At 36.4% G+C, this 23116-nt stretch overlaps 1 protein-coding gene across 8 annotated transcripts; it reads left to right on the top strand.

Annotated features, from left to right (window-relative positions):
• Positions 1-209: 209 nt before the first annotated feature.
• C9orf72 (C9orf72-SMCR8 complex subunit) lies at positions 210-22438 on the top strand. Of its 8 annotated transcripts, XM_074330291.2 has the most exons (13): positions 359-387; positions 599-778; positions 2263-2362; positions 4820-5307; positions 6480-6539; positions 9279-9374; positions 10090-10154; positions 11381-11453; positions 14133-14249; positions 15470-15705; positions 18483-18540; positions 20357-20466; positions 20568-22438. In XM_074330291.2, exons 4-13 carry the CDS (start codon positions 4864-4866, stop codon positions 20752-20754), a joined length of 1446 nt encoding a protein of 481 aa, XP_074186392.1. In that variant the 5' UTR covers positions 359-387; positions 599-778; positions 2263-2362; positions 4820-4863; the 3' UTR covers positions 20755-22438. The 8 variants fall into 8 exon arrangements, with proteins under 8 accessions (XP_019591840.1, XP_074186394.1, XP_019591841.1 ...); XM_019736278.3 differs by lacking the exons at positions 359-387; positions 599-778 and adding an exon at positions 276-345; XM_019736280.3 differs by lacking the exon at positions 599-778 and having other exon boundaries at positions 367-387.
• Positions 22439-23116: the final 678 nt, after the last annotated feature.

The raw sequence follows: 23116 nt of genomic DNA, 5'->3' as shown, positions 1-23116 counted from the left end.
GTCGGTCATCCCTGCTGCCCAGCTGCTTCCCTTCGGGGGCGGAGTCTAGAGGGAGCGGGAGGTGTGCGTTTCGGAGGCGTGTGTTTTGTTTTTCCCTCCCTTTCTTCCCGCCCCTTGCTCTCAGAATATTTACTGAGGGCGAACGAGGAAAGATTCCACGAAATTTACCCAGAAGAACACGAGGCGGGAAACAGTTGCCGCGTGAAGAGGATTCGGGGTCGGGACAGTCGCGGGGGGCGGGGGCTCGGGGGCGTGGCCAGAGGCGGGCGGGGGCGGGACTGCGGTTGCGGTCCCTGCGCCTGCGGCGGCGGCGGCTGCGGCGGGGGCGCCTGCAGTGGCGACGCGGTGAGTGGGAAGCCGGCGGATGCGCGGCTGTTTGGGGTCCTGGTACTGAACTGCGTGGGGGCGGCGGCGGGGGTTTTCCCCGGGGTTCGCGTCGTCCTCTCTTTTCCCTTCTCCTCTGTGACCAAAACCCGGCGTTGGGTTTCCCAGCCCACGGACTAGTGGAGTTGCCTGCATCCGGGCCCTGGGCTCAGCGGCGGTGGCGCCGAGACCAGGGGATGGGGCTCGAGCTTCTTAGCCGCTTTTTCTCCCGCAGCCCCCGAGCCTGCTGTTTACCGGGGATCCGGCGTGAGAGCCGGAGGGACCCGTGGGACCCGCTGTGCCGCGGGTTCCACGGAAAAGAGCTTTGGGCACCGAGAGGCCTGGCCCCGGGGAAGGCCAGAGGGCGAGCGGCGCGCGGCTGCTCCGGACCCCGTTGGGGTCAGAGATGATGCAGGTTGGGCTGGCGGTGTGCACATACTCCGCGTTACAGAATTGAAGTTTCTAAGGGTTGCTGATGTCTTGTAAATTCGGGCCGCAGTTCTAGATTGGGGTGTGCTCCGGTTCTGTGAGGCATGACCTCCTTGCTTCACAGCCCCGCGGTTACACAGGCTTCCGTAAGGGAAGTGACCACTGTGACTTGGGCATCGCTAGACTGATGGTATCAGTTGCAGAAAGAAGTGCACTGATTACGGGTCTGCCATGTCCGCCCCGGGTCTCCCCGGCCCCGGTGAACTCTTCCAGGCGTCTGTATTTAGGAGGCAGAGGGAGGTCATGCACTTGCCCAAGAGAGGGGGCCCTTTCCGAAACAATGGAGATTGTTGGGCTCCAGCAAAGTACCAGTCCGGTTGTGGCCAGTGGGTGAATTCCAGTTCAGACTGGTGCCATCCCTCACCTGTGATAACACGCAAGGGGACACAATACATCAAGTATTACTTTTAATTTGTACAAAAGTCTCTGAATAATACTGTTAGATGCGCTGCTTCACAGACTTTGGAAAACTTTTAATATAATGGGAACATCACAGAAGCAAGAATATAATATATGGGAGATTAATAATATGGAGTCAGAATACCTGAAATACTGCTGCCAGCACCCTGCCACTCTAGTAAAGGAAATCAGTTGGATTTCCCTCATGATAACTGTGCTCTTTATATATTATAGATAGATGGATGGATGGATAGAGATAGATCGATCGATCGATAGATAGATAGATAGATAACAAAAATAAGAGAAATTATAGACCACATTGCAGATTGTGCAGTAAGCTAGCACTAACCTCCAGGAAACAATTACATAAGGGCTAAAGATTTTTTTTTCCTTATAAAGTTGATAAAATAGTCTATTTGGCTGTTAGCTGCCCAAAATTTTCCTTACAGAGAAAGAAGTAGAAAACCTATAAAGACTCCTATCTTTCAAGCCAGCCCTTGGGTTCTATGTTAAGTGTTTCAGAGGAGTAGTAGGTTAGTTTGCCTGCCTAATCTGACAAATTTGAAGCTGTGAGAGATGGCCTGATAGTGGTATCTTGAACATCTCTGAGTCTTGCCTGATGAAAATTTAGAAAGTGTTGCAAACTGTCTGGTGTTACACGCGGTTCACTCTCAAACTTGGTCTGGGAAGCTTCTGTTTCGTAAGGTGGACTGATTTAGGACCCAGCTCTTAGGGCTGGGAGAAAAATAAACAGAAAGCATGGTTACAAGAAGTGTGGGCCTTGTGATGGTTGGATTCTGATTCACAACAGCAGTGGACCAACCCACTTTCTAAATATCAGTCAGAGAAGAGATGGCTGATTTTTAGCAAAGGTTTGAGAAAAGGCAAAGCTTCAGACCCACCACTCTGCTAACAGTTTTAACAGATGATAATTAATATAATCTGCATATGTTGGATTATTTTCAGAAAATATATTGGTTACCTCTCATGAATCCTGTTCTTTGTTTACAGGAGTGGCAGGCCACTGTGTCACCCAATTTGGATCCTGGCTTCCCTCAAAAGACTCTTAAGGCTAATGTTTGATAACCCTGTGGAGAAGCCAACACTACATGTAAATAAGATATGCAGATTTTTTTTAAAAGGCTATTAGTTTTGAACTGATTTTTTTTCAGTCACATTTATATATATGGATCTTCTTCACCCAAATGATGACTTTAACTGTTAGTAAAATCATTTTTACAACTCTCCTAATTATACTTCTCCATGACATTTCATTTCTCAAGTTACTTCTTTTGTCAAGACTTAAAGCTAAACAATTCAACACGATGCTTGTCCTGATTTCTCTCTAATGGTACTAAGACTGAATGTAATTTTAGTGATTTAGAATAGTTTAATTTTCACCATCAGGTGAAAGTTTTCCCATAATCCAACCAGATTTTGCTCTAGGGTTCAACTCAGTTTTAAGAAATGCTTTTTATATTCAGTAGAATGATGAAATGCTTGAGCTGCAGTATTGCCTTTATGGTCATTCACCTGTTTTACCCAAAAAGAAAGAACAAGAGAAAAATATATGACCGTATTATTTTATGGCTGTGTGCTTACTTAATTCATTTCCTTGGCCTCCAGTTTACCGTTGTTAATCGTGACAATAACATCATTACAATTTGAATTCAAACTACATTCCTGTATTCTGTCATTGTAAACTCACTGCTTAAATTGTATTTAAAACAGTGGATGTTTTAAACAAGCTATGCAGTTTATATCCACTTATAATATGATGTAACACATTAAAAAGTAAACAAACATCCCCTAAATGACTTTCTGAAATAAAAGTTACACACATAAGACCTGTCTTTCTGTTAAACCATTTCTGCACATACTTACTGTAAAAGCGTTTGCCAAGCTGTGGGTACCTATTGACGTCATGATAAAAGTGCGCATGTCATACTCTAAAAATAGGAGTCCCTGCTTTTCATCAGTCTCTGAACTCTTGACAAGATGTAGATAAAATTCTTTAAGTAAAAGGATTTACTTTGACAAGAATTTAGTTATAGATGAAATGTGTTCTCCCAAAGCAATCATGTGCAAAGATATGTTTATCATCCTGCGGGTAATAGCTGCTATCCTTTTACATTTTTGATGAATAGATTCTACAAGTTTAGACTTGTTTAAATGAAATTGTCATTTTTTTTCATTTTCAATCTTTGAATACAATATTCAGTTTTAATATTAAGCAAAAATGATTCATTTTACACAAATGTCACATAGAACGTACACTCAGAGTGATGTATGTAAGTAGGTCAAGATATACAGGACAGCACAGTTCGTTCTTCTATTTTCTCTGTAAGTTGAAAGGCTTGAACAAAGCCCATCCAGTCATGTTGTTCTCTACATGTTTTAAATAACTGAAGCTTTTTTATTTTAACCATTTGCATAGGACTCTCTTTTTAATGATAAAATGCTACACTGCTTTCTTGAAATGCATAGTAAATGTTTTATCTTTGTCTTGGTGTTTCAGTGTTACTTTAAACACCAGTAATGGGCTTTCATACCCTGATACACAGGGAGTTCATTGAGAATAACAGGATTGTTTGTTCATGTTTTGTTATTGTTACATACAGTTGAGTTTTTGCAATTTTTTTGTCTTTCCCCCCCGACCCCCTTTTAGCAGCTTTTAAGGTATTTCTACCATCAGGTGTTTTACTAGTTTCCTAAGACCGCCATAACAAAGTACCACAAACTGCGTAATGTAAAACAACAAAAATTTATTCTCTCACAGTTCTGGAAGCTAGAAGTCTGAAATAAGGTATTAACAGGGACATGCTCCTCTGAAGGCTTGAAGGAAGACTCCCTCCTCACCTCTTCTTAGCTTTTCTCATCAGGGCTACCAGCAATCCTTGGCATTCCTTGGCTTGTAGCTGCATCTCTCTAATTTCTGCCTCCATCCTTGCATGGCCCTGTTCCCTCCGTGTCTGTGTCTCCAAATCTTTCTCTTATAAGGACACGAGGCACTGGATTAGGACTCACCCTAATCTAGTATGACCCCAATTTAAATTGATTACATCTGTTTCCTGATAGGTCACATTCACAGATACAAGTGGGTTAGGGCTTGAATATATCTCTGGGGGAGACAGTTCAACCCACAGCAAACATCAGTGTCTGTAACAGCCCTCCCCTTCCTCATTTACTCCTCTAGTTGATACAGTTTAGGAACCAAATACCCAATTATATTAGAATTGCACATTGACTGGATATTTGGGAAGAGTGAGGATCTATTTTATGAGCTTTAGTTTATAATTCAAATGAATGTTCAGAGGCCCTTTTTTCAGTTCATTATTACTTTGGATTTCTAAGTATATTTCTGAATATAAGTGACAAGTTACTATGTATTGTAAAATTGTATCAGCCGACAGTGTGCACCTGCCATGCTAGTTGGATGTCTCTATCCTGATAGGATACATGCTTCCAAATCTTTCTTGACACAAGAGTAGAAAACCACATTTGGGTTTTAGATGGATGACTTTAAAATTGCTGAATGTAACCATTGGTTTTGTATGCCCTTGTTTAGATATCCCTGGAGCCGTCGGATAATGTGACAGTTGCGATGCAGTGATGTCGACTCTCTGTCCACCACCATCGCCAGCTGTTGCCAAGACAGAGATTGCTTTAAGCGGTGAATCCCCTTTATTAGCAGCCACTTTTGCCTACTGGGACAACATTCTTGGTCCTCGAGTAAGACACATTTGGGCTCCAAAGACAGACCAGGTACTTCTCAGCGATGGAGAAATAACTTTTCTTGCCAACCACACCCTAAATGGAGAAATTCTTCGAAATGCAGAGAGTGGGGCTATAGATGTGAAGTTCTTTGTGTTGTCTGAAAAGGGAGTAATTATTGTTTCGTTAATCTTCGACGGAAACTGGAATGGGGATAGGAGCACATACGGACTATCAATTATACTTCCGCAGACAGAACTTAGCTTCTACCTCCCACTTCACAGAGTGTGTGTTGATAGATTAACACACATTATCCGGAAAGGAAGGATATGGATGCATAAGGTGAGTGGTTTTTGAGTTTATTAATCATGATAACTTAGCCATTGAAAGTGTATCTTCTGATACATTGAAATGTAATTTTTAGAAATTATATGCAATTAGCTTCAAACAGTAGCTGTTACTTGCCTCTACCCTGTTAGATACAGATAGATATAATCTGATGTCTATGATATTCATAATAACCCTGGAAGGTAGGGGATGATAGATAATAGCTCCACATTACAAATAAAAAGCTAAAGCTTAGAGAAATTAGGGAACATAATACGTTTTAGAGTCTGTATTTGTCTTGAGATCCTTTGACTCTAAAAGTTTTTTTTTCTCTTTTGGAATTGCATGACTACCTTTCACTTAGTACTGTGTGTGGGTACAAGCATTTCAAAACAATTATTTCATAAGCAGTTGGCCATAGAACCTTTGGTCCCTTTAACTTCTTTGCCAAGTTTCTATATTTGTAAAATGAGGAGATTGCACAAAATGGTTTCTAGGAGATATTCATTTCATTTTCATATCATAAATGATATTCCTGTTTATTTCATTCCTTTTGCATATTGAACTGGAGGAAATTATTGTTATCCCCTAAATCCTATAGCTTAATACATAGTAATATTTATATTTACATATATTTTTGGCAGATCTGAAGTACAAATTTTATTCTCCTTTCTACTTTGCGGTTTGATGCTAACATGGAAATCCATTAAAGCATTATTGACTTTGTGAGGTTTTTATCAGAGAGTAAGGAAAAATAGTATCTTTTAAAAGAGTAATTTCTTACCATATTTCAGGCTTGCCTCCTTATTTTTGACATGTATATGAAAATCATTTAAAATCAGGAAGCTCTATATTCCCTAGACTCAACTTAATCTTATTTAATTTGAAAAGTGCAAATCGTTACGTGTGAAACTATACAGGTGTTACATTGACTGGTTTCTGCTAAATTATCTATTTTTAGCTGCAAAAAAAAAAAAAAAACTTTTATTTTATTTTGTATTATCTAGGAGAGCATGGATTTGTTTGGTTAATTTCTTCCCCCCTCCCTTTTATGCCCTAAAGTAGAAAGTATTTTTCCTTTGAACTAAATTACACGGGAACATATCTGCTACTTAACTGTATTGTAAAAAAATTAAAAAACAGCAACATTTTTAAAAATTATTTTAGTGAATTTTTCCCTTGCTTAGGAAAGACAAGAACATGTCCAGAAGATAGTCTTAGAAGGCACAGAGAGAATGGAAGATCAGGTAAGGTGCAGATTGCATACTCTTAAACTCCACCACGCACACGGCATGTGTTTGTATAAGGCCCAGGGCTACTTTTGTTAAGGCCTTGAAGCCATGTTAGTTTGACAGAGTGAGCCGGAAACGGAGCAGAGTCTTTATGGAGATACATGGAATAAACTGGATAAAAACGTCCATATCTTAGACCTGAGTAGTTAAATGTAAAGGATAATATTAATAGCAATTACGTCTACAAATAATATTTTGTTACCTTTTTTTCTGTATGCACAGAGTAAATTTTGAATAACTTGTTTATAGTCTTGATTAAAAATTGTATATGAGATTTTCTTTGAGGTGTTGCTTCTCAAACATTTCCACAGAAGTGGTTGTAACAGGAGAAAAGTGAGATCTCCTACGGTATCTGTGAGTGTAGGCATAGCTCTAAGCATTTTTCTTTGAAGTTGTATGTTTAAAACACATTTACATTTTATTCTATGATATATCTGTTTTAGTATTATGATTTGCCAGTGATATTCCTCACCTTAATACTGATCAGGCTTCTAGTCATATCAAGTCTCTAGGAAAATGTGCCATGTTTATCCCATGACTTTGAATACCCTTGGGGAGCAGGCACGAGAGTTTGAGAAGTAATTGCAAAGATACGGCTTTCCTTGTGGAAATGAAGTGCAAACCGTTTCCGTGTAGGGCAGGGAAGTTCTGAAGGGGACTCTCCAATGGAGAAAGATTCTTTGCTTTTTCTCCTGTTGCCTCTGGTCACCCTCATGGCTCCTGTTGAAACTCCAGTATAAACATCATGGCTGGATTGCCTTTTCTCTGTTTCTTCTTAGCATACCTGAGATAGAATGGCGCTGTAAACAAAAACTTTTCTAAAAATCTGTAAAACTACAGGGATATATTAAACACGGAACATACAACCCCCCCCCCCCCTTTTTAAATGACCTCTGTTATAAAATTGTTATGTCTGTACTTGTGTAAATAACTTTCTGGGCCAGAGGAGGAAAAATGGGGAAAGGTCTGAGATTTATAGGAAAATGTTTCCCTTTACCCATAGAAGCCCAGTGTTTGTTTGCCAGTCAATGAGCAGGGTCTCAAGGAATGGTTAACCAACCGCTACCAAAAATAAGACCTAGCCAGACAATCAGCTCTAATGCGTCTTTTGGAGCAAAAATTAATATAAGACCCAGGTATTATGTTATGTTATGTTGAACTGTGATGCAATGCGATGCGTTGTGATACTATATTATATTATACCCAGTCTTATAGTAAAATAAGACCGGTCTTATATTAATTTTTGCTCCAAAAGACGCATTAGAGCTGATTGTCTGGCTAGGTCTTATTTTCAGGGAAACACGGTAGTTATGGAGTAATTTGTTAGAGTTATCTCAACATAAGGAAATTTAGGACCCAGTAAAATCTGCTTTTACTGGGACTTTTTTTCAAACCAGAAGCCTGTACTTATAAAATTAGCCACTGTTAAATCTGACTCTCTTAAGCACTCTTGTTGAAGATGTTATCCTACCCCTTCCATGTCAGAAGGAAAGTACACTTGGGACAAAGGGAGTTTTTAGAGGGGAACATTCTCTTACTGAGAAGTTCAAGTTACAGAAGTTCAGGGAGGAAAAGCAACTTGAGGGATTTTCTTTTAGAGCCTCTGTGTTCAGCCTGTATGATTTTTTTTGTTAAGTTTCAGTGAGGATATCTGTTTGCTTATGATGATAAATGTCCGATATTACACATAGGAACTACTATTAATACATATGCTAAGCCTCAGGGAAGGTGTTTTCCTACAATTACTCTTTCCGAAAAGGAATTGCCTGATAATTGAGTTCTTGCAAATCTCATGTGATTTATTATTATTATTACTGAATTTATTGTAAACAAGCATTTAAAAATTAAAGAGCAGAAGCAATGAGTGGTTATTTTGTGGCGGTTACTACAGAATGAATTTTTTTTAATAATAAAACTTTGATACAAGAGGGCATATGGCTTAGAATAAAATTTCCAGAGACAGCATCACATTTAAATTCTCTATTCAAGGTTGTCAAAACCCCTGGGAGAGTGGTGGTCATGGTAAATAAATGCGGGATCACCCGAATCTGAAACACTTTACATTTGTGGTGTTCTCTGTGCTTTTTATTCAATGTCATTGTAGAAGCTACAGATTTCAAAATTACATTTTTGAGATGTAAGAAGTAGTAGTAGTATCTCAAAAGAACTGTAAAGGAAATGTGTTTTATTGATTCTTAAAATGGACATATGTGATGATTTTGATTTGCATCTGAGTGGATTATACCTTATTATGAATTGGAGGTTCAGTGTTGATTCAGACTTTACAACTGAACTATTGCTGAGGATTTCAGCCTTTTTCCCTTGGCTTTCCTCATTTTTAAATATAAAATACTTCGATGACCTTTAATTAACAAGGGTTTTTATATCTCACATTTCAAAGGAGATCCTTTCTAAATTTGATGTGGTGATTTAATTATTAAATGTAACAGTAAATGATAAACCAATTATTCTCTTCTGACTAAAGAAGATTATTTGTAGAAGAATGAAAATTAGTTTTAAATAGCATGTAAATCCTTTAGAAATATTTTGGAGTAGTAGATTTGTTTGGAGCTATGTTTGAATAAGACATCAAATATTCCTATCTAAGGACGTTATTCTTTGCTTTCAGTATTTATTTTTTTTTATTGTCCTATATTGTGTGATTTTCTTTACCTCATTTTACTTTTTGAGCAGGGTCAGAGTATTATTCCAATGCTTACTGGAGAAGTAATTCCTGTAATGGAACTGCTTTCATCTATGAAATCACACAGTGTTCCTGAAGAAATAGATGTAAGTTCTTACTTATTTTATTAAATAGGAGCAATGATATTCTTTATAAATTTCTTTGAGTTACATTGCTATTATGTATATTAGTAATATTCTAATTTTCTTATGCATTTTTGTCATACATGCTATTCATATGAAGTATTAGCCACTTTAACAAACACACTTAAAATCCTGAATTCAAAGGCTTTTTGGTCAGTAATAGTTATAACATTAAATTTATTTATTTGCCACTTTTGTATTTCCTAGAAACAGGAGAATTTTGAACCTTATAGAAGCAATCAGTATTTAATGCAGTACTTTCGGTAACAAAGCAGTGTATATATCAGTGGCCCTTAATGGAAGTTTACTCATATTCACTAATCTGGTTTCCTTAATCATATGTTGAGGACCTTTTGAATGTATAGGGAAGTCTTTAGGAACTGTTCTTGTTGCTTTCTGATATTTTTGTCATTAGGATTTGTCTCCTGATTTTGACAGCTCAGAGAGGCGGTTGTTCTTGTAAAACTTGTTGCTTAACCTGCCTCACCAGCTTTCGCATTTGTTCTTCTGAAAGTTTATGGTAGTGCTCAGATATTGTTTTATGGGGATTCTTGATGTTCAGAAATGAGGGCAATGTGTTATATTGGACCAAGACTTCAGAAATCTTGTGTATTAAAGTATTATTTCACCACTGTGTTATACCAGAGTAATTTTTTTTTTTTTTTTTGGTGCATTTTAGATAGCTGATACAATTCTCAATGATGACGATATTGGTGACAGTTGTCATGAAGGCTTTCTTCTCAAGTAAGAATTTTGTTTCTTTTCGCTGGTGAAGCAGATACAAATCTTATGCTCAACTGTGAAAGGATTTGGGAGGAAGTAAATAACAAAATGCCTACTCCAGATTGTTCTAGGGACAGCATTGCATATTTGAACTTAGCTTTGTGTTATTTTTTCATTTATTATATGTCTGTGATATATTTAATGTTACTCTTTTTAATATTTAAAAAAGCTGAGTTTACTCATTGCCCAGACAAGTCTTGTTCCCTTATTTGGTTCAGTTTCTTGTTTTACTTCTCATTAAAGCTGAAACTAACAACCCTTTCAAATTAAGTTGCATTGTGAATGGACTTGAGTTATTGGTCCTAGAAAAAAAAATTATTTATATTTATATTCATCCTTTCTGTATTACAGTAGATTTTAGTGCTTAAGAGTGTGGGCTCTAAGATAAGATTCCCTGGGTTACTGCTGAGTATCCCTGGGTGAGCTACCTAAACTCTCTGTGCCTCTATCTGTAAAATGGGGATGATAATAGTATCTACTTCATGGGATTGTTATAAGCGTCGAGTGAGATAAATCATGTTAAACATTTAAAACACTGCCTGGAGCACATAAAAGCACATAATAATAGCTAACATTTTCTACCTATAGTTCTCCTAAGAGAAATGACAGTAATAGTAGCCAATATTTATTGAGTACCTCCACGTTAGTCCCTGTGCTAAGTGCTTTTTCTACATGTATAATCTCATCTTCTACTTTAGTGTTTCTTTGCAATTACTGATTATTATGAAATTTAATTTTTTAAAATGATGAATGCAAGGATAAAGTATTTGCTTTTATGTTCCACAGTCTTTTCCTTTAGGTTCATGGTGGAATCTTAGAGGCTTGAGTGTGTTTAACTTCAGGCTTTAAATGGCTTGAATCAGAAGTGCATCATTCCTGATTCTGTTCAGTGTCAGCCATTCCTAACATCATTTGACCTCTCTACACCTCAGTTTCTTCAACTATAAAATGTTGTTTTACTAACTGGGTTGTTAGGGGGTTCAAATGAGAGAATCTCTGTGAAAGGCATGTGGGAAATGTAAAGTATAATACTATAGAAATAAGATGGCATTATACTTGTAGCTTTGGTGTTCCTCACGTAAAGCTTTTCAAAGTTTTGAAGCTCACTTGCCTTTATTTATTTATATATTTATTTTAGTTTGTGAAATTGTTTTACAGCCAACGTTTTTAATCTCTTCAATTTACAGTGCCATTAGCTCACACCTGCAAACCTGTGGCTGTTCTGTCGTGGTAGGGAGCAGTGCAGAGAAAGTAAATAAGGTAATTTATTGTATAATCCAGTAAATAACCTGACTTTAATACTGCTAATATATCATGGGTTATAATTAAAGGTTAGGTCGTAGTCAAGATGATCTAATAGTATAAGGAGGAAATATAATGTGACCAAATTACTGTGACACCATGTGGCAAAAATGAGTTTAAAGTAAACTGTTTGAATAGGAAGTCATTTGTTAGTTTCAGTATTGTATAAATACTAGTCTCAGTATTGTATAAATCGTTTTGAGAATATTTTAAAATCAGATATTTTAAAAATATTTGTCTTCCTCTTTCTGATGTTATCTTTAATAAATATGAAGATAGCCATATAGTTTGGGTAGTAATTCCAAAGAAATGTTATCTGATCACTTTGATTTCATATTCTTTCTTTTCTCCCTAAATTTATCCCTTTTAGGAACCTATTGCTATTAAGTGGTAGATGGAGATTATACTTTATTCAGTAATGTCTGTGACCACTTCCTTCATTGATACATGAGTTAATGAATAATTAATGAACAATTACCTTTCCAAGCATTAGGCAATTAACTAAGGGATCTTGCAGTTTTCTTCACTGACCATTAATTAGAAAGAGATAAGTATACATAGCTATAAATTTAAGCAAACCTATTTTTTTTTTTTTGAAGTTTTACACAGGAAACATGTTAGGAGTGATTATTTACTTGACAAATATATTTGTACTTTTTTCCTGTATTAGGCTACCCTGTATACTTACGTGACCCTTAATTTACCAAAATTACGTTTCCCATGCAACCATTGATGAGAGATCCTTTTACCTCTATTAGTATGCTGCATCTCGTGACTAGTGATATTATTTCTGGTGCCCCAAGAAAGTAGCTTTCCATCTGTGTCCCCCAAAGCCTTCAGGTTCCACAGAGGACTTCCCAGTCACTTCTTAGAGGGAGAAAGGCTCTATGGGACGGGCTGTGTGTTTTTCAAACATTTTTCTCATCCCACATTGTCTTCTGGCTTAATCGCTTCCCTTTTATCTTTTTAATTTGAGAAAAAAGTTGCCAGTGCTCTTGATTGTAAACCACTGCTTTAGTAGAACAACTCAATATAGTCTGAATTCCAACATAGTTACATGGTATAGGGGAGGAAAAATAATGTTCCTCTACCCTTGGTTCTTGTCTGAGGCCCCTTTATAATAAGACAGATTAAAAGAAGAAAAACAGGACGGCCAGATGGCTCAGTTGGTTATAGCGTGGGCTCTGAACAACAGGGTTGTCAGTTCGATTCCCACATGGGTCAGTGAGCTGCGCCCTCCACAACTAGATTGAACACAGCGAGCTGCCACTGAGCTTCCAGAGGGGCAGCAGGATGGCTCAGTTGGTTAGAGTGTGAGCTCTCAACAAGGTTGCCAGTTCTATTCCCACATGGGATGGTGGGCTGCACCCTCTGCAACTAAAGATTGAAAAAACAGTGACTGAGCTGAGCTGCACCCTCCACAACTAGATTGAAGGACAATAACTTAGAGCTGATAGGCCCTGGCACACTATTCCCCAATTTAAAAAAACAAATAAATAAAATAAATAACAGGAGAAAAACAAACAAGTTTAATAACATGTATACCCCTTCTATTCATGGGAGACATGCAGGAAAACTGAGTAACTCCCCAAGTGGCCCAAGCCTTCACCTTAAATACCATCTTCAGCTAACCACAAAAGATGTTGGGGGGTTGGGCTGGGGGACAGCCTGTTGATGGGAGATAAGCGGGGAAAACACAGTAATGAGGATATGGTTATGTGTCTAAGTACTCACCTTCTCCAGTGATAAAGACTTTCTAGAAATTTAAGCATCCTGCTCTTCCTGGTACAGACCAGACCTGCACAAATGGAGATTTCCCTCATAAATTTAAATGGCTGTTACAAAAGGGTAATTCTCAGGGTTTCTCCTGAGAATGACTAGAAACTGTCTGCCGTTTCTTAAAAATAATCAGCCTAAAATAATCCTTATTCCCAAGAGGTATGTTTGGAGGTGGCAAATTCTGCTCCTCTTGAATTATTTTTTACTTTCTCTTACAGATCTATAGATCAAATCCTGTTAGAAACATAGGTTTCTAAACCCCAACCAATTTGGCTTGCTTATTTTAAATCAAATTTGATAGAATTAATTATCATTCTATTAAAGGATTTTGATTTGCTTTGATTCATTATAATGGGATTTCACATGCAGAACTATTAAACGAAAGCCACAATTCTGCCTAATTTAACTGTATTTAGTTTTCTTGTCCCAAATTGTTTGCTTGTTTGAAAAGTACTTAGTGCTGGGTGAAGATACAGTCAATAATGATTATACTAAGTCATTGTTTCCTACTGAAATAAGGGTTCCAGGGTCAAATAAGTTTGAGAAAGTTTGCATATGATATCATGTGCTCTGGAGAGTCACAATATATATTCAAATGTCAAAGGTTTTGAGATGTCATACAGTCAATTTACCAGCATTTCCCAAACTTACTTGACCATTGACCACAGAATCCCTATTTTAAGCAACAACTGTTACAGCCCAAGGACTATTCTGGGTGACTAAGGAATACTTATTCCTCAAGATATATTTTATTGGCAAAAACAATTTAAATTTCTGTTCTAATTTTTTCATAAGCAAACCAATGGCGGGGGTTTCTTTTTTTTACATTTTTTAATGCTAAGATGTTTTCTTTTACAGATTGTAAGAACACTATGCCTTTTTCTGACTCCGCCAGAAAGAAAATGTTCCAGGTTATGTGAACCAGAATCAACATTTAAATACGAGTCAGGGCTCTTTGTCCAAGGCCTGCTAAAGGTGTAGTTTCTACTTGTCACAAGTGACAAGTTTTTGAGACTGTTTAGAAGTGTATTTTGAACATTAACATTTAATGCATTTCATGTTTATATATCAAGGGGCTGACTTCTTTACACAGGTCTGAGCATAGCGTATATATAAAAATATATTAAAAATTTTTCAAATACAAATTATATTCAGCTTTTGCATTTTCAATAATGTGCATGCCATGTGCTCAAAAATAATAGCATTTAAATATAGAAACCACTACTTAAGGGAAACTCTTCTGATTTGAATTGTACAAATCTGAAAATTAGAACTTCTTCCTATGAAAGGAATAAGAAATTTAGTACGTTTACATCCTCGGCACCCACTCATTTAATTATGTAATTTTATGCCTGAAAGTGTCCTCTACCAGATACATAGGAGAAAACTTGAAATTATAATTTAATGAAAAAAATATTTAAGTATTTTCCATGTAACTATAAATTGTATATAAAGCCTTTCAGAAAATGCTTTGACATTATATATCAGGAGCCTTACAGATGTTTAAAGACTTAACCTACTATTTCTACCTATGGAAATCTATCCTAAGGAAGCAATTGTGTATGGAGAAAGATTTACTTGTAAAGATTATCACAGCATTATAAAACTGAACAATTGAAAATAGCCTTTGTCTTCTGCTCTCTTCATAACACATAGCACAGTTTCTTATACATAGTATATCCTGTCTTGTGGCAAACCAACTGACTATGCCTAGAAAGAAGTACATTTTTCACTTACTATAAAAATACATATATTATTGAGACTTAAAAGAGCATATTAGTAGTCAAGAAGAAAAAAAAGTCACTTGTAATCTCATAATCCAGTGAATAACCACTGTTAATATTTGGCATGAATCTTTCTGGTCTTTTTTCCTTCAGTATGTATTTTTTCACATATCTCCCTCCTCAAAAAAATTGCTTATACTCTACATGCTCTAACCTGCTTTTTTCACAGTATATTGTGAATATCTTTGATTTTCAACACAAACTTCAGCAGCTTAATTTAATCACTTCTCTTTTTGGATGCTTAGGTTATTTGGATGCACTGTAACTTTGCATACAATCATGATTAATACCTGAGTAGAAATTTCTAGAGATGGATGTGCTAAATCCAAGCCCGTCCTTTTTTTAATTTAACAAATAATAATTCATATAATTTGGCATATAAAACGGTAAGTCTTCCTTTCACTATTACAGGATTCAACTGGAAGCTTTGTGCTACCCTTCCGGCAAGTTATGTATGCTCCCTATCCCACCACACACATAGATGTGGACGTTAACACCGTCAAGCAAATGCCACCCTGCCACGAACATATTTACAATCAGCGTAGATACATGAGGTCAGAGCTGACAGCATTCTGGAGAGCCACTTCAGAAGAAGACATGGCTCAGGATACTATCATCTACACAGACGAAAGCTTCACTCCTGACTTGTATGTAACGTCCTGCCCTTTGATATTGGCATTGAGCAATAGTATGAAATTACATCTCTTATGAGCAAGAACAAAGCAAATGGGTCTGCATGTAAAAGGAGAATTATACTAGAAGAAATATTTGGTTAATCAAGCATTTTTTCCTTAAATGTGTTTTTCTTAATATCTTATAATTCCTATAAAATAGATTAATTATTTGTTAAAAACTAATATTTAAATGTTTTATATATATATATATATATATATATATATATATATATATATATAGAGAGAGAGAGAGAGAGAGAGAGAGAGAGAGAGAGAGAGAGAGCCCCTACGCACAGTACTAGGTGTTAAGGGTAATAGTGGCCCAACAGATAGCCCCAGCTTGAACATTGCTTATAGTTTAATGTATAAGAATCACTAAAAAGCTTATTAAGTAAACCAGAGAAGTAATTCTGAGTCTTTTCTTTCTTGATATGTGAATATAAAATACAACAACACTGTCAGAAAATATTAATAGAGCATTATTTTACTTTGCATTTTATATTGTGGTATTCATTTCTTATAAAGTCTGATCAGTAAATTAAGACGATAAAAATTATAGATACAATTAGGGAAAAAAAGGTGATGATAAATCTGAATTATAAAACCCCAAGAAAACACTTAAATGATATTCCAAAATCAGGAAAAGAATTGTAGTGTCCTATTATGGCTCTCTTTAATGAATTCAAAGTGCCTGGCGCATAGAATGTGCTCAGTAAATGTTAGCTAGAATAATACAGCTTTCAGTACATAAGGGAGCAGTAAAATGGGAGCAAGCACCCCCATCCTGTATTTGTAAGAAAACTGAGCTGAGGCAGCAGACGTGTGGAGCAGCAGGATTCACACAGAAGGTGTTGACCAGAATCAGACCAGGAAGACCATCTCCAAGGGCTCCCGGACTCCGGCATCGTGAGGTGCACAAATATGACTTTATTAGGGCCCATCTGTTCCCCACTCTCCAGTGTTCTTGATGGTTCCTTACAAAGTTTTAGGGGAATTGGTTTAGGAAATGAATTGGTTAAAATTGGAATTCCACATCACTAAATTTTCACATACAGTATTGGTAATTTTGGTACACATGTAGAAATTCTCTGAAATAATTTGTTCCTTTAAGCATTTTGTTCTTTACTAAAGTGTTCAGTGTTTTTTTTCTCTTTCTTGATTGATTGCTTCAGAGCTCATTTTGGGGGAATTTGGTGAACTTTACAATCACCTAATTTTTTTTTTTCAGAGCTGATATATATATACTTTAACATTTCTTATTCATTTTAGCCCATTATGTTTGCTTCACTGATTTGACAAACTGTGATCAGCCAGCTATTGTTTTGCTGATCATAACAAAGTAATGTTAAGAATTTTAAAATTTCTTTCCAGCTCTAAGTAAATTTTCTGAACATAGAATTGTCCAAAGATATTTTCAACAACTAGATTGTATATTGTTAAATTTTACGTATTTAGACATATTTCATTTTAGCTTATTTTAAACAATACATTTTTAAAGATATTTTTAATTTTAACTTTTAACTGCCAATATATGAAAAATCAGTCACTACAAATATCTCTTAACACTTTGCTTCATCTAATTCACTATGACCAAGACATTCATTCAGTGAAACCGGCATATTCAGAACATTGGATTTAAATAACCTATTCTCTCTCCAAAGCCAGAGAAGGGGTGCCATCAGTGTCCACATTGGCCACCAGTTGGAAGCCAGTAATTGTGAAATGCTGATTTCTTTTCCCCTTCTATATTTCTTTCTTCCTCCTAAAGCTACAAAATTTTAGGTACTTTGCTATTTACCTCTGTACACACATCTCTTTTCCTGCCACTCCTGTCAGTTATATGATGATCCCTACTGTTTTCAGTCTTTCTTTTCAGTTAAAAATCACTTAACCTTATTAAATATTATATTACCTCCTCTGACTTGAGTAGAGCATAGCTTTTCAGTAAATTCCTTAGGGAAGTAGAAAACGAGGGGGAGGAAGAAAAGATTAAAGGGAGTTCAGACCTGGAAAAGGAGCAATCTGGTTTTTTTTAAGCACCTACTATATCCCATTCTCTGTGGTGCATTAGGTAAACATTCTCTCAAATGTGCATTACGTCTTCTTTCTGTGATTCCCGCCATGGTGGGTAACACTTTCCTAGAACACTAGCTCATTCCTATTACTTGCCAGGTGATGGGCTTGTTGATGCAAATTCAGTGGTCGTGACATTGCAGATAGTCGTCAAGAGGTGTTCCTTAATTCCACTTGAATGAGCCTTGGCATTCGTCTTTTTACCTTTTTTCATCTTAAAATGCTTATTAGAAGTTATTAGTACACGAAGTTAACCGTTTATTTTGTTTTGGTTTTTGATGGTAGCAGTATGTGTTTATTTTTATTGCTGTTTTATTTTTGAGATGGCAGGGATTGGTAATTATATTATTAATTGCCTAAGGCTCTCAACATTTTTTTATATGTTGGAGGTACTAGAATAAGTTGATATATATTACATATCAGTCTTGAGATTGTTCATATCTTTAAGAGAGAAATAATCACATAGTGGCTAACAAAGTCCAGTAATATACAAATGTATCCCTGAGTTAAAATAAGTATATATTTTATATCTTCAAATGCATACATCTAATTTAATAAATATGTTTATAGATAATATCCCATATATAAGAATTTAATTTATTGGCTAGAGTGTAGGGTTATAGAAAGTAGCATTACATAGCCATTTCAGCATTTGGACTTTTTTCTTTTCTTCATAGGAATGTTTTTCAAGATGTCTTACACAGAGACACGCTAGTAAAAGCCTTCCTAGATCAGGTAAATGTTAAACCAGAAATTGTGAGAGTGAATGATATGATACGGTGTGTTTTTTTAATACAGCCTATAATGCCTGTACTATATATGAAGTGTGCTCAAAAAACACAATGTTTAAATTTTTAAAAAAAATTATCACAGTAATAGATACATTGTCATTAATCCCCCTCAAAATACTCTCCCTCACTTTGAACACATTTATCCCATCATTCTTGCCACTTTCTGAAGCAGTTCTTGGAAGTCCTCTTTTGTGAGTGTCTTTAGTTGTGCTGTTGCGGCTGCCTCCATGTCCTGAATCAATTCAAAATGTTTACCTTTCATGGTGATTTTGACTTTGGGGAAGAGCCAGAAGTCACTCGGTGCCAGATCTGGTGAATAAGGTGGATGAGGACACACAGTAATGTTTTTATTTGACAGAAACTGCCACAGAAGTGATGTGTGACACGGAGCCTTTCCATTGTAATCAAGCAATACAGTGAATACTGCTGCCGAGAGCCATCCCACAGAAAGGCAGGGATCTTCATTACGGGGAGTGGTGCGTCGAACCTTAGTAACAGTGTGGGACAAGTTTCAACTTGTTTGGTGCAGTCAGTCAGGTGTGACTACGTACGGTGCAGAGAAGTGTGTTATAAAGTGAGCTGTAAATCATCCTCCACCATGACAACCCTCCATTCACACATCGCTTCTGTGGCAATTTCTGTCAAGTAAAAACATTACGGTGTGTCCTCATCCACCTTATTCATAAATCTGGCACCGTGCAACCTCGGGCTCTTCCCCAAGTCAAAATGATTCAGGACATCGAGGCAGCCAGGACAATGCAAGATACTCACGAAAGAGGACTTCCAGAACTGCTTCAGAAAGTGGCAAGAATGATGGGATAAGTGTGTTCCAAGCGAGGAGGAGTGTTTTGAGGGTAATTAATGGCAATGTGTTTTTTACTGCAATAAATTTTTTAATTTAAACATTCACTGTATTGTTTGATCACACCTCATAACATCATAGAATTAAGTCTTTATCTTTTTGTAGTGTCTCTGTCCTTTCTTAAAGTCTAAATGATTTTTCTTTTGAGTTATTAATGATGAGTAGCCTGAATATTGACAATTAAACATGCACCGTTCCCCAGTTCAAATAATAAATGTTTAATTCTAAGCACTAACCTACAACTCAAGCTGTTTTCTTTCTTAGGGTGGGAGAGAGGGTATGTAAATGTTTTTTATTTGCCTCAATTGAGCCAAAAATGTCTTTAAAACTTACATACTTCTGTTTAAATGATAACATCTTTATTGTATCATTCTTTTGAAAAAATCTGCTTAATTATACATTTGCTGCAATTATAGATTGTATGGGACTTCTTAATATAACAGCTTTGTTTTGATGTCATTCTGGGGATAAGGCAAGGAAACAGTGTCGTAGATGTAGCTTTGAAATAATGAGATGCTTAGGATAACTAGAAATTTTTGATCCAGGTCTATGTGGTCTGTCACATATTTCAAAGTTCAAGGATGATTGGTACTCATCTAATTCCATACTTCTCAAGCTGAATTAACATCCTTCTGCCACTACACCTGCTAATAAAATAAATACGCATATATTCTGAGGGAGAATGCAAAATTTGGAAAATAAAATAGAACTGTCAGATTGCTTCCAGACCCAGTATTTCCACTATACTCCTGCCTGTTTGGGGGACATCAGTGGAAATGATTGAGGGGAATTTTTGAATGTGTGTTATCTGCCAGGTGCTGTCAGCGCTGTGATAGAAATATGCTGTATAAGTAGAACGAGAGCAAAATATTTATTAAAATGCTTCATTTTCCTGTAGATCTTTCATTTGAAACCCGGTTTATCTCTCAGGAGTACTTTCCTTGCACAATTTCTACTCGTCCTTCACAGAAAAGCCTTGACGCTAATAAAATATATAGAAGATGATACGTAAGTAAAATTACATGGAAGAAAAGCCTTTGTGCATTGTTTTTTGTTTTGTTCCCTTTGAACATTTTCTATATTACATACATTTTTTTCATTATTTATAGGCAGAAAGGGAAAAAGCTCTTTAAATCTCTTCGGAACCTGAAGATAGATCTTGATTTAACAGCAGAGGGCGATCTTAACATAATAATGGCTCTAGCTGAGAAAATTAAACCAGGCCTACACTCCTTTATCTTTGGAAGACCTTTCTACACTAGTGTACAGGAACGAGATGTCCTAATGACTTTTTAAATGTGTAACTTGTTAAGTATATTTTGTTATAATCCCAATTGCTGCTATAATAGCTCAGTGGTGTGGAACACATCAATCCCTTGGGTCATACCCCACAGTCCTACTCAACAGTGGCAGTTAAACTTAGTTACACTACAGTTGTCACAAGAAGTCTGCAAGGGGATGTCAGGTATGTTGTCAACAATGGATGCATCTTGTCCTAGATGTGCTGTCTTGGGATACAGACTCATGTTTACAATGATAATAAATGTTGTTGCTATCTTTTAAAGATGTAATGATAGGGTATATGCTTGATCACGACTACTGTGTTTTGTAACTTAGGATTCATGGTTTACTTGTATCAAAGTGAAATCTGAGTTAGCTTTCACATATGTAAGACCAGCTGACTTTTCATCTTTTGGTATTTTTTGGTTTATGGAATTACTATAATAATGTTGTAATCGGCTGAATATTAGAGCATTTAAATCATTTTAGTTCCATAGACAGGAAGTTAACTTGAACCTAAGGGTAAATTTTAGAAAGAAATTACTGATCAAGCAGATGTTTGATTGAAATTATTAGATCTACTTTGTATGTAGACTTAGTCCTTCAGATTCAGTCTGTGTAAAAATGTCAAGCAGTGTGTGTTGTCCTGATTATGATAAACTACAATCAGGGTGGTGGTTGTCTGTTTATTTGTCTGTTAAGCTCTGTCAGAAAATATAACAAATTGGATTTTATGTTTTAGTAGCAGTCATCAACTTTTAAGATTAATTTTCATTATTTTTGAGCCAAATGAAAATGTGTACCTTTGTGCCTTTTTTTCCCTTGGAAAATATAATTACTTGGAAGAAGTTCAGATTTCATAGTCAGTCATTTCCATCGTTTTCCTCTTGTATAGTCTTACCCTGAGTTGGCAATCACTGTATTAATAACTTCGAGATTATTAAATGCAATAGAGAATGTACTAACTAGTAATATCTGTTTTCAGGAATAGAGAATAGTATCTTGTCTTCTATTTATATCTCTGTGCATATTTTTGCAGTTGTTGCCGTGTCTCTGCCTGCATCCTATGACAAATAGCAGGAGAAACGTCACTGACATGCCGCTAGGTGCTACTTTAGCAGAACTAAGTGGTCTATTTCTTTTGTTTCCTTAGTGTGTTAAGACCATTTTGCCAGCTATGAAATAACTGATTAACATAATTCTGTGCTAGAACATTGTTGACATAGTAGCAGTATATATAAGCATAAAACGTTTTTTTTATTCAAAACTGTGGAAGTAACACAAAAGGGAAAAATATTTATGAGAAAGGGATAAAAGTGATAAGAGCCCCTGTGCCCTTACCCATACACCAGATTGCACCAAAAACATGTTCTGTCGTGAAAGGTCCTAACGGCCTTTCACATCACTACTAGAAAGGTGTAGGCATCTTGATTCTTAGACACACACCGAACCAGATGACTGATGCTCTGTAGCTCAGTCATGAAAAAATGTAGACACCACCATTTTGTACCCCTTACTCAATGTTTTTTTATATAATAGATTATTTAAGTGCTGACTGATTTTTGTTTTACTGGTTTATTGTATTGTTACAGAGAATGCAAGTTGTACAGTGAAATAAGTTATTAAAGTATGTGTAAACATTGCTACATATATTTTCTCCTAGAAGGAGAATTTTGAATAAAATATCTTTGAAATCTTGTCTCTTACAGTTATTTGTTCAGAAAAGCAATGCTATGATACTGAAAGGTTAATTGGTTTCCTGTTCAGTTGACAGTCATATGGAACCTCAACTATTTTAATTTTTTTTTCTTTTGAAAGAAAATACATTTAAAGGTCTGTGTGATTCTGGTGAGGGGGACCTGAGTTTGCCACCCCAAAATAGGCCTTTTGGGATATTGATTATTATAAGCTGGTTATTTTAAAGAAACAAAAGACTCAAAAAGAGCCTTTGACCTTCCCCCTAACTGCTTAAAAATATTTAGATAGCAGGCTCCAGGAAAGGCGATATCATAGATAACTATAATTTAATATGAACTAAATGAGGAGGAACCTAGTAAAGCCCTTTAGATTAAAGTCTGTGTCCGTTAGTTAAAGATGCTCCAGCAAACATTTATTTACCAAACATTTGCTTTTCCATCCCCGTGTGAATTGCTTTCCTGCCCTTTGAGGTCCCAAGTCACAACCTCTCCCTCCCACACCACCCTTTCTCCTTAGCTCAAAATAACATATAAGCCTTAACTGCCTTATATGTCCTGGGGTCGCAACATATTCTTATGGAATCCCTGTAGGTACATACAAGATAAATTTGGTTATTTTTTCCTGTTAATCTGTCTCATGTTAATTTGATTACTAGTCCAGCCATAAGAATTTAGAAGGT

The sequence above is a fragment of the Rhinolophus sinicus genome, chromosome 16 (assembly GCF_057876585.1).
Source record: "Rhinolophus sinicus isolate RSI-liver-muscle chromosome 16, RSI-T2T, whole genome shotgun sequence".
NCBI classification, from domain to species: domain Eukaryota; kingdom Metazoa; phylum Chordata; class Mammalia; order Chiroptera; family Rhinolophidae; genus Rhinolophus; species Rhinolophus sinicus.
This window is presented reverse-complemented; position numbering and strand designations above follow the sequence as displayed.

Coding starts and splice junctions, on each gene's coding strand:
- C9orf72 (XM_019736281.3), top strand. CDS start 4,864: ATGTCGACTCTCTGTCCACCACCATCGCCAGCTGTTGCCAAGACAGAG. Junction 6,540..9,278: donor CAGAGAGAATGGAAGATCAG/GTAAGGTGCAGA, acceptor CTTTTTGAGCAG/GGTCAGAGTATTATTCCAAT. Junction 18,541..20,356: donor TAAAAGCCTTCCTAGATCAG/GTAAATGTTAAA, acceptor ATTTTCCTGTAG/ATCTTTCATTTGAAACCCGG.